The sequence below is a fragment of the Diabrotica virgifera genome, chromosome 8 (assembly GCF_917563875.1).
Source record: "Diabrotica virgifera virgifera chromosome 8, PGI_DIABVI_V3a".
In the NCBI taxonomy this organism is placed as follows: Eukaryota; Metazoa; Arthropoda; class Insecta; order Coleoptera; family Chrysomelidae; genus Diabrotica; species Diabrotica virgifera.
The window spans coordinates 3789388-3802487 of record NC_065450.1 but is presented as its reverse complement, the minus strand read 5'-3'; the positions used below and the strand labels follow the sequence as shown (position 1 = coordinate 3802487).

The 13100-nt window shown below is 32.3% G+C and overlaps 1 protein-coding gene across 1 annotated transcript in view; it reads right to left on the bottom strand.

Annotated features, from left to right (window-relative positions):
- The window catches only part of LOC126890436 (ras-related protein Rab-1A), an 83567-nt gene that overhangs the window by 40440 nt on the left and 30027 nt on the right, over positions 1–13100 (bottom strand). The window contains exon 2 of the mRNA XM_050659368.1: positions 12209–12281. Coding sequence (XP_050515325.1) covers positions 12209–12281 — 73 coding nt within the window. The remainder of the gene's footprint in view (positions 1–12208; positions 12282–13100) is intronic.

The window sequence follows — 13100 nt, the reverse complement described above, 5'->3', positions numbered from 1 at the left end:
AAAGTTTTATAACAGCATTCAAGCAAACATAAAAGTCAACAACAGATTATCCGATAGCTTCATGGTGAATAAGGGACTACGACAGGGATGCAGCTTATCACCTCCTCTGTTTAAAAACTATACAGGGTGAGCCACGCTCAACGGGACGGAGCCTACCGGGAAAACGGCTAAAGAAATTAAAAATTCCTTCCGTAGGAATACGTAGGTCTGTACCAGCTACAAATTAAAATTTTTGAAATATATACAGGGTGTCCCAATTTGGCGTAATGATATAAAGTTATATATTTTTAAATGGACCAACCTGTGTTTCACTTTAATTTTGAATTCTACTGAACAAAATAATGTTACTTTATTTAACATTCCCTATACCTACTTTTGACAGGTTTCGATTTATTTGGGTTTTTCTGAAAATGTACTATTCGCGAAATTAATTAATTAAACATTATCGCATGAATTTTAATTAACGTCTTTTTGTCAGTTATATGTCAACTGTCCATGCTTTACATCAGAATAATTACCATTTGAAACTAATCTACAGAGTGTTCGCAATCTGAAGTGTCAATGCTGTACAATATTTTGTATAATTACTTTCTTAACTTAAATGGGACACCCTGTATTTTACTTTAATTTTGAATTCTAATAAAAAAAATAATATTACTTTATTAAACAATCCCTATACCTATATTTGATAATTTTCGATTTATTTGCTTTTTTTTTGACATTCCACTATTCTTGAAATTAATTAATTACACTTTATTACATAAAGTTAAACAAAACACACTGGAAAAAATTAATTTACATTAAATGTTAAAAATGGTGTCCATTTTTTTCAATACATAACCTCACTCTTTGTTCAAAATTTTGTTTTACTTTTCTTAACATTTCTGGAGTAACTGTTGCAAACCAAACTTTTAATATATCACCACCCCTACCTATCCACTCTCTATCCCTACCTATCCACTATGCACATCTCTGTTTAAATAAAATAGTATTTTATCATTTAATGATCAAATACTATTTTATTTAAACAGAGATGTGCAGACAACTGCACATCTCTGTTATTGGCTGAATAAAAGTGTCATCATTGGAGTTAGTTGTTTTGAGACCCTTGTGTTTCCCACATTTAAAATCTGTTTTGAAGTGTCTGGTTTCATCAGTACATTTTTTGATAATTATTAAGTACAAAGGCGTACTTAACTCAGAATCGACAAAAAGTGGAGTTAGTTGGTTTTGGCAGTAAGCCGACGATATATGGTGAAATAATAGGAGAACATGTGATACGACCGTATTTTTTTAATGGCCATTTAAATGGACAAAAGTTTTTAAGATTTCTACGAAGAGACTTTATTCTAGTTCTGCCAAAACAAGACAAGTGCCTGATATGGAGGACAGTGATGTTCAATGTTACCTGGAAGTTGACTAATTTTGTACAGCCAAAACCCGACAAGTGCCGAAAAAAAAAATGTTTTTTGTACTTTTTTTTAACTTTTACTTCATTTTAATAACATTTTAACAAAATGTTTCGTTTAGAATGTTATTTACTTTAATATTTTTCAGTCACTAAATCATTTTTAAATTCAAACATTTTTTCATTTCAAATTAAAGTTTAAACGTCGATTCCTCAAAACTTTCAAAAGTGGAGTTAGTTGGTTTTGGCAGTAAGCCGACGATATATTAAGGGACCATCGGTTTTGTCGATCAATACATCTATATTCATGTTGATTTTCCGTATTATAATAGTGAAAGCTATGTTGAATCAAGAGTCCATTATTATGGAAAGTAGACTCATCAGTGAACAAAATTTTATCAACAAAATGTTATCTGCTCCCGTTTTGTCTAGAAACCATAAACAAAACTCTAACCTACGTTCAAAATCAGTTCCATACAAACGCTGATGCATTTGAATATGGTATGGGTGATATTTATATTTTTTAAGAATTCTGCGTATACTAGTTTGGCTTACTTCAATCTCCCTGGCCATCGTCCTTGTACTTGTATTTAGATTTTCAATAACTGATTGAATAACTTCTAATTCGGTATTTTCATCTTTAGTTATGAGATTTATCAATTTTCGTTTAGTATAAACAACACTGCCAGTTTCACGAAACCTTGTTAAGACTCTTTCAAATACTTCTTTACGAGGATGACGTTTTAAGGGAAATCTCTCAGCATAAACTCTTGATGCTGTTTTGGTCATATTCACCCAGTATTAAAATCATATTTACTCGGTCTTTAATTGAATAATCTGCCATTTCTATTAATTGAAAGCAATACAGTTAATAGTTTGACAGCTAGGTACCTTTTGTTTTTTCATGGCATTCTTTATAATGTAAAATGAGCTATGTAATTAACGACATAATTTAATGTTCCAGGTAACATAATGCAAAGTGATCTGAAGATACTAGATAATAATATAAAATTTTATAATAGTTTGATTATAATAATTGTTACATCATTCAAATACAGGGTGTTTTGTTGAAGTTAGAGTAGAACTTTATGTAATAAAGTGTAAAATAAAGTGTAATTAATTAATTTCAAGAATAGTGCACTTTCAAAAAAACGCAAATAAATCGAAAATTATCAAAGATAGGTATAGGGATGGTTTAATAAAGTAATATTATTTTTTTGATTAGAATTCAAAATTAAAGTAAAATACAGGGTGTCCCATTTAAGTTAAGAAAGTAATTATACAAAATATTGCACAGCACTGACACTTCAGATTGCGAACACTCTGTAGATTAGTTTCAAATGGTAATTATTCTGATGTAAAGCATGGATAGTTGACATATAACTGACAAAAAGACGTTAATTAAAATTCATGCGATAATGTGTAATTAATTAATTTCGCGAATAGTACATTTTCAGAAAAACCCAAATAAATCGAAACCTCTCAAAAATAGGTATAGGGAATGTTAAATAAAGTAACATTATTTTGTTCAGTAGAATTCAAAATTAAAGTGAAATATAAGTTGTTCATTTAAAAATATATAACTTTATATCATTACGCCAAATTGGGACACCCTGTACATATTTCACAAATTTTAATTTGTAGCCAGTACTGACTTACGTATTCCCACGGAAGGAATTTTTAATATCTTTAGCCGTTTCTCCGGTAGGCTCCGTCCCGTTGAGCGTGGCTCACCCTGTATAAATGATGTCTTGAATAAATGGCAGAAATCATGTTCTCTCATAGGGATACAGTTAAATGACGACTCAACACTACTCACACCACATTTTGCTGACGATCAGGTGATGATTGCCCAGGATAAAGATGATCTAATATTTATGACAAATCAGCTGTTTTGAGAATATAAAAAATGATAGTAATTTTTCGATATTTCAAGTGTCTTTCGGCTTCGTGTCCTGGAGATTGTGGTTTCTTCTCTAGGTGCCGTCTCCGCTTCGAAGGTTAGCAATCATCAGAGCGATTTTTACTTTTGAGACCGCAGCCGTAATTAATTCGTTGTTATTAGATCCAAATCCATTCCTTAAGGTTCTTCAGCCATGAGTTACATATCCTTCCTATGGATCTTTTTCCCTGGATTTTTCCTTGCATAATGACATAAAGTATTTGATATTTATCTCCTCTCATCATATGTCCCATATATCTCAGTTTTCTTCTCTTAATGTTAGTATTTCTCTTTCCATATGCATACGTCTCATCACCTCATGTTGGTTATTCTATCTACACACGAGATCTTCAGCACTGTTCGGTACATCCACATCTCGAATGCCTACAGTCTGCTCATGTCAATTTTCTTCAGTGTCCACGCTTCCATCACGTAATATAATAAGGATAGTACATAGCACTTCAGCAGTCGTATTTTTAACTCAAGGTTTAAGTCTCGACATCAGAGAAGCCTCTTGATGCTTCTGGCTTGTTCGATTCTGATCTTTTAATAATAATTCTTTTGAAAGTTTGTTGATTCTAAATATTTTGAAAAAATTGGGTGAAGTGACTGTAGATGGCAATTTATTGGATCCCCGTCTTATACACGAAGGGGACACCCTCAAAAAAGCGCTTAGTTTTCGAGATACTGACCACGGAGGGGTGAATGGCTAATTTTATTCATACTTTATATTTTCGAGGGTGCTGAAAACGAAAATGAAGTTTATTTTGAATTTTTTGTGGGGAACATTGTCAAAATCGCAATTTTATCCTAAACAAAAAAATGAAATCGCGTTTTTTTGCGTTTACCTCGCTGCAACTATGTTCGATTTTAATATTTTTTTCTGAAGTTTTTACAGTATATAGCTCTAACATTTCTGAAGACAACGGTATCTGCTTCAAGCTTTTATTCTTATCCTGATAAAGGTTATGCATTTTTGAAAGGAAAAGGTGCGGATTTGTGCATTGGGAAGTTTAATCGCAAAAGTTGAGTGAGGAAATTTAAAATTTAGCCTTTTAATCACATTTATGTTAAACGAGAGAGTACAAAGAAGATTTCTAGAAAAATTTAGATCAAAATGTTTTATAAAAAAAAAATAGTGCGACTTTTAATGTCGAAATTAGAAATCCCCAATACAACGCTTATTTTTCGAGATACTGACCATGGGTGGGGAATGGCTAATTTTGTTCTTAGATTATGTTTTTGACTGTGATGAAAACGAAAATGAAGTTTATTTTAAATTTTAGGTTGGGGAATATTGTCAAAATTGGAATTGTACCCTAAAAATAAAAAAAAAATAAATCACGTTTTTTTGCGTTTTGCTCGCTACAACTCTGGTCCGTTTTAATATTTTTTTCTAAAGTTTGTACACTATATTATATAGCTCACTTTTTTGAAGACAATGTTTTCTACATTAAGCTTTTAGTCTTATTCTAGCAAAAGTTATGAATCTTTTAAAGTACAAGGTGCAGATTCGTGAATTGCAAAGTTTAATCGCAAAATTTGACTGACAAAATTTGAAATATAGATTTTAAATCAAATTCAAAAATAAAACATGAGTACAAAGAAGTTTTCTGGAAAGTTTTGGATCAAAATGTTTTATAGAAAACAAATGGTGCAACGTTTAACATCTACGTTATAAATCCCCAAAATAACGCTAATTTTTCGAAACACTGATCATTGGTGATGAATGGCTAATTTTGGTCTTACTTTATGTTTTTGATGGTTCTGAAAACGAAAATCAAGTTTATTTTGAATTTTAGGTGGAAGAAAATTGTCAAAATCGCAATTTTGCCCTAAAAATAAAAAAGTTAAACCACGTTTTTCTTAAAATTAAAAGTTGCACCATATTTTTTCAATAACACATCTAGACCTAAAACTCCCATAAAACTTCTTTGAACTCTATGGTAAACGTAACCAAATAAATAAATTTTAAATTTTGTCACTTAATTTTTGTGATTTAACTCTGCAATTCACGAATCTGCACCTTTTATTTTTTTAAATTCATAACTTTTATAAAAAAAAAAGACTGAAAGACTAGTTACTTTCATAGTCTTCACAAAGGTAAAAAATATATGCCGTAGAAATTTTAGAAAAAAAGATTAAAATGGAACAGAGTTGTAGCGAGTTAAACGTAAAAATTCGTGACTTCGCTTTTTTTTTCATTTTTAGGTTCAAATTGCGATTTTGACAACGTTCCGTCACATAAAATTCAAAATAAACCTGTTTTTCATTGTCAGCACCATCGAAAACATAAAATAAGACCAAAATTTGCCATTCACCTCCTATGGTCAGTATCTAGAAAAATAAGCGTTATTTTGGGGATGTATAACGTCTATATTAAAAGTTGCGCCATTTTTTTTTCTATTACACAATTGTAACTAAAACTTTCCAGAAAACTTCTTTGTACTCTCTGTTTTAACATAAACGTTATTAATAAGATAAATTTTAAATTCTGCTTCTTAACTTTTGCGATTAAACTTTGCAATTCACGAATCTGCACCTTGCACTTTAAAAACTTCATAACTTTTACTAGAATAAGACTAAAAGCTTAAAGCAGAAACCATTGTCTTCAAAAAAGTGAGCAACATAATATAGTGTACAAACCTTAGACAAAAATATTAAAATCGACCAGACTTGTAGTGAGTTAAACGCAAAAAACGTGATTTCACTTATTTTTTATTTTTATGGTAAAATTGCGATTTTGACAATATTCCCCCACCTAAAATTTAAAATAAATTTCATTTTCGTTTTCAGCACCGTCAAAAACATAATCTAAGACCACAATTAGCCATTCACCACCCATGGTCAGTATCTCGAAAAATAACCGTTATATTGGGGATTTCTAATGTCGATAATAAAAGTTGCACTTTTTTTTCTATAAAACATTTTGATCTAAATTTTTCCAGAAAACTTCTTTGTACTCTCTCGTTTAACATAAATGTGATTAAAAGGCTAAATTTTAAATTTCCTCACTCAACTTTTGCGATTAAACTTCCCAATGCACAAATCCGCACCTTTTCCTTTGAAAAATTCATAACCTTTAGCGAGGCCGCAGACTACAGACTTTTTAGTCGGCCGATAGTTTAGTTGGGTTGGGCTGTTCCTATCTCCTAGCGTTAGTTGTCGGCCGAGACTGAATCGGTGTAATGTGCGCACCTGCATACCTCTCTGTACTGATTAAAGAACCTAACTATACTATCGGCCGACTAAAAAGTCTGCAGTCTGCGGCCTCGCTTATCAGAATAAGAACTAAAGCTTGAAGCAGGTACCGTTGTCTTCAGAAATGTTAGAGCTATATACGGTAAAAATTTCAGAAAAAAATATTAAAATTAAACATAGTTGTAGCGAGGTAAACGCAAAAAACGTGATTTCTTTTTTTTATTTTTAGGTTAAAATTGCGATTTTGACAATGCTCCACCACATAAAATTCAATATAAACCTTATTTTCGTTTTCAGCACCTTCAAAAATATAAAGTATGAATTAAATTAGCCATTCACCTCTCCGTGGTCAGTACCTGGTCATTTTAGGGGTATCTTCCGCTCGCCTAGTAAGGCGATGGGTAAAATTACTAGTAATAATATAAAAAGATAAATAAGTAAAACCTCGATATAACGGACTAATTGGGGGGACCGTTAAAGCCGAAAGTCCGTTGTATAAGAATAGGTTTAAAATAAATCAAAAAAGAATGTGTGTGTACTTATACTTCTATTATAATATAATCTAACTTCTATTATGATTTCAACGAAATCAATATACCTATCTACTTTAAACAGTTTTTGAAGATGTTCTTCTTTAGCGGCGAATCGATTGAGGGTAAAATTTGATTGATCCGCGCTCATGCGCACACCGACAGTATGGTATTAGTCGTTATACGGGCTCTGATTGGGTGTTGAAATTTTGAAATGATCTGTCAATAATTGTTCAATATGGAGGTTATCGGTAAACAACAATATTGTATAATATTAGTTTTTATTGATGTGTGGACAGAAATAAAATCAAATTTATAATTATAGTGACTTTTTAAATAGTTTTGAAAAGCAGCAGGTACGTAATTCTAAATGTTTCAGTTGGAAATACCTAATAGTTTCAATACCTATCTATTTGGAAAATGTAAACAAAATAATGTAGTTACCTATTAGTAGGCAATGCTTTAATTTACATAATCTGATTACGAACAAACTTTCTACAAATCTTCATCTCATATATCGTTTTCTTACTCTATATTTTGTTGTATTTGCTTGAACCCACGTGAAGTGGGTTCAAGCTCCAAGCAAGTTATTATTTTTTTAATTTTTTTTATACATTTTATGATTGTAAGTATATTATTATATAATTTTTGAAGATATTTTTCTTTTTTGAAAGTGGTAGATAAGAAAGTTAGTTTGATTTTTAAATAAAATAAGTACAAATAACCTTTTAAGTATATTTACTTCGTTTAAATTACCTATTATATAATAGAAGAATATCTTCTTACGTGCGTACAAAGTACACACACATTCTTTTTTTATTGTATTTAAATATTAAACTAATTTTAGAAAGAATACCAAAAATTAAAAAAAAAAGAATATGACTTTGTCCGGATTTGCACAGGGGACCTCTCGATCCCTAGGCGAATGCTCTACCGATCAGCTACCACCGTTTTTGTATTCAGTCGACCATTTCTCGGACATATTTACAATCACGGTGACAGATACATTAATTGAAAATAAACATTTTCAATAATACTTCTTAGGAGGAAGACAAATCCACAGACATAAAATATATTATATATGTTATGGACAAAGTGATTATGTTAGCCATTATGTATAATGCCCGGTCATTATTAATAATGACTAACTTCAGCGGGCAATTTGATAACTTTTTACAATTTATCATATTGTCTGGTCATTATGAAAAATGCTATACTATGACCGGGCAATGTGATAAATCGGCGTTCTTAGTAAATCATGCGATCTTCAGCAGCGAATCAACGCGCTGTATCCAAGGTTACAGTCACCGAAGCACGTCGGCCATTATTTATAACTCATATTGCAGTTGAATGCTAGTAATGGTATATACGACAAGTGGTTTGTTTGTGACATTTCTTTGTTAATTCTTTGTTTATAAAGTATTGCATAGTGAACTATGGAAAAAGAAGAACCATTAAGTGATATGAAAAATCGATTTAACAATCGGTTAACTGAATTAGTTTCAGTAAAAAGTCAAAATTCACAAATTTTCACAAAAACAGCCTACATGGAAATGATACAGAAGGTAAAAAACTCTAAAAGTAAACAGACAAATAAAACGCCGAGTGATTATCAGCGCTTACGAAGATTCGACGTTATGACGATTAGAGAAGTAGAAAAATTGATTGTTCCTGTGAAAGAAGATAACGTAATTAAATACTACGTCCATACAGAAGAAATATTTGATACATTGCGCGATCTTCATATTACTATCGGGCATGGTGGCAGAAACCGAATGGAGAAGGAAGTACATTCTAAATTTAAAAATATTACAAGGGAGATGATTGTTATCTATTTAAATTTATGCATGACCTGTCAGAAAAAACATAATGTTCCAAAGAAAGGCTTGGTGGTGAAACCAATATTGAGCAAGGAAATGAATTCAAGATGCCAAGTCGATTTAATCGATATGCAGTCACAAGCCGATGGCTGTTATAAATTTGTGCTTGTTTATCAAGACCATCTTACCAAATTTGTCCAACTTCGACCTCTTACAAGTAAAAGAGCAGAAGAAGTATCGCATGTACTTTTGGATATTTTCACAATACAGTGGAACCTCGATAAGTCGGATTAATCGGGATCGCGGCCGATCCGGGTTATCGAAAAACCGGGTTAGCCGGAGAATATGGTAAAAATTAATAAAATACATATAAATAAAACAAATATACACAACAATTGCAAAAACATGAAATACATAGGTATGCTCAGTGCACAGTACTTCTAAATTACGTACAGTTGTATACAGTATTGTTTATTTCTTGGTAAAAAACTCAGTCAAAGTGAAAAAATGTTTGTTTGATCCAATGAAAATCGGTCCGGGTTAGCCGGACTTCCGGGTTATCGGAGGCCGACTTATCGGGGTTCCACTGTATTTGGGGCGCCGAGTGTGCTTCATAGTGATAATGGCAGAGAATTCGCTAACCATATTATCAAAGAGCTGTGTAGCATGTGGCCCGAGTTAAAAATGGTACATGGCAAACCCAGGCATTCTCAGAGTAAGGATCTATAGAAAGGGCCAATCAAGACGTAGAGAATATGCTTAGTTCGTGGTTAGAAGACAACAATACAAACAAATGGTCTGAAGGCTTACGTTTTGTTCAACTAATGAAAAATAGAGCTCATCACACTGGTATAGGTTGTAGTCCATATGAAGCCATGTTCGGCACAAAGTTGAAAGTTGGTTTAAAAAGCTCTCTACCCCAAGAAGTTCTGACTGATGTTAATTCGGAGGAAGACTTAGAGGTCCTGTTCAAAAATCAAGAGGCTGGGCTATCTACAGAACCGCATATAATACAAAATAATAATATAAATGTGGACTCTTCAATAATGTTGCCCGAATCAAGTTCATCTCATGTTCAAAATTCATCTCGTGAATCTAGTCAAGTTCCAGAATTTTTAACACATGCGGTAGAAACGGCTATTGTAGTTAATTTAGAAAATAATGAAAATCTGGATTCCAATATAGATATTAGAATAAACGATGTAAGGAAGAAAAGAAAATTGGCTTTGACGAATCTAAAAAAACAAGCAGAGAAGATGTTACAATTTTCCAATTCCAAATATCCATCGGCTAAACTAGGTAACACAGTTAGGATACGAGTGCCAGATGTGGACCGAGCTCGTAGTGATCAAAGAAATCTACTAGCTATCGTGACAGAGATAACTGAAAAAAGCTTTACAAACTAGGCACAAAATATGGCATACTAAATCAGTTATATTCAAGAAACCAGTTTACCGTTTGTAAATAAAAGTTTATCTCCATAGAAGAGATTCCAGACACTGAGATATCTCTTAGAGAATGCGTAAGAAAATCTTCTAACTGTGGGGGACAAGGATACAGTAGGTGCGGTTGTAAAGGTGGGTGTAAATCTGATAAGTGTAAGTGTCGTAAAGAAAAAAAAATATGTAACTCCAAGTGTCACCATAGTGGAACATGTTTCAACAAATAGTTATGTATTGTAAATCATTCATACAAAATAAATTTCGATGATGTAGCACGCAAAGGTGGTAAGTGTATTTTTATTTAAAATTGAGTTTGATTTAGAAGAAAAACGATTTAATTTCTCACTGGCCGCTTTGTGTGTTACCATCGATTTCGGTCATTAGAAAAAAATGCAAATAAAAACACAGAATTCTTTTTTTGGTTTCCTCAATTACCGTTAATACGTATTATATTTTTTATGTATACTTATTCATTAAATGTACTCATGTGCCATTTCACAGAAGACTGCAAGACTGTTTTCATTAGTATATAAGAAATATTTTAGTTTTTACTACATACTTGATTGTATCAAAATAAATATATTTCATATTTAATAAAAATAAAAGTAGTTTTAATCATCCTGTCTAGTAGATGCCAAGCATTATACATAATGCCCGGTCAATGTGATGAATTTAATAGTATTTATTATATTGACCGACAGTATTGGGCATTTTTTATATAGCCCGGGCATTATGAAAAATGACCAATTAATCATATGGTCCATAACATATATATTATAATAAACATATTTACTAAAAACACTAATAATATATTCTTTTCACGCACACCTTATTTGCGCTATATAACTTAAAAGATGTAGCAACTAATACCATACTGTCGGTGTGCGCATGCGCCAGGAAATGTAAAAATTCACCCTCGTGCCTAAAGAAGTATAACTTCAAAAACCTTTTTTTTTAATATATACACTTTATTTTGATATAAATATAAAAAATAAAACACAAACAAAATTCTATTTAATTATCTTCGGATATTCGTCGTGAAGTGACGTTGTTTGATATATACGCGCTTGCTTTCGGTAATCCTGCTTTGAAAAAGGAATCAAGTTTTGTTTGCACTTTTGAAGTTTGCACTTTTTTTATAATCAAATCTCTATAATTACGAAATTGCGTATAATAAAGTTGAAGTTCGTTGTCTGACGAATAATTAATAAATGTTATTAGACCGTCGACATGCGATCTTACCTCTGATAACTTCATTTTTGGTAGTTTTGTTTTGACCTCTTTGCTATCTTCACTTCCATCCTCATTTTTTAGGTTCATTACTTCATCTGCTATTTCACTTTCAGGTCATGATATTAGACCCAGAGTCACCTTCATCTACTTTTAACCATTGTAAAACATCTTTCTCAGCTTCCTACTCGTTCTCCGGCATTATTATGTATTATCCTACAGAAATTAGAAATTCTCAGCCCTTCTAAACCGATGTCTGCATCTTGGCCATCAAACACTTTTTTCCTTTGCAAGACACACTGCCCTCTTGCATCTTCTTCATTATGCAATACAACCATTAATTCAACAAAAAAATTTCTGAGAGATATTTGTTTGGTTTCCAAAATTATTCCCTGATACATGGGTTGAACAAGCAATGTTGTATGTTTTGGCAAAAACATACAACTAAAGCTTGTAGGTTGATGTTTGGAGTCCACGGTATTTGGACACAGAGTCCTTTGGTATTCAATGTATCTTGGTATGTGACAGGTTAAGTATGTATAATATTAACAGGACGTTTTTAATTTTTTTATATTTGACCGTATTTTTTGTCCGTTAAATCGAGGTTTTACTGTAATTAGAAAATATACACTTACTGCAAATCTCAGTAGAAGACAAGATTTTCCTACTCCTGAATCTCCAATCAGCAGAAGTTTGAATAAATAATCACTAAAAAAAATAGGTAATAAATAATATAATAATAATAAATATAATTTTTAAGAATATATTTATAAGACCATACAGAAAGCTGTACTACTCGCGACGACCAGAAATGTACGAAAATCTTTGGGAGATACACCTGCATACCAAGTCACCTAGGGCTCGATAACATGGAAAGAGTCCCACCAAAGCTCAATCCTTTTGATACCGTAGGTATCTGGGATGAGTCAATTTTCCCCTTAGAGGGAGTGTGAGCCTTATGGCTAAATCTGGATAATATAATTTATTTAAAAGAACGAGGACTTATGGATATAGGTGAGCAATTAGATAAACAGATTGCTAATTTAAGAACTTATTTTCAGATGCAGACAGTAGATGACACAAAACTGATCAAACTGAGGGAACCAGAAATGCGCATAAACCACCTCAATAAGGACGAAAAAATGCGCACCTGGATGGATAAACTTCTGCATGGGCGACATCCCAATGAAGTCAGCCAAGATTATGTCGACAATACAGCGTTGGAATATTTGTTGACCTCAGGAAAGATGTTCCCTGAAACAGAAGGTTTATTACTGGCCATTCAGGATCAAGTTATACCAACCAAAAATTGCCTGAAATATATCGTCAAAGAACCTCAGGTCCAAAACGACAAATGCTGATATTGATGTCAAGCCCAAGAAACCATCCAACATCTTACACGGGGCTGCCAGGTATTTGCTGCAACTGAATACAAGGAACGACATGGCTCAGTAGGAAAGATCCTTCATCAAGAGATGGCTAAAAAGATGGGACTTCTCCAAATGTACCATCTCCCATATTATCAAT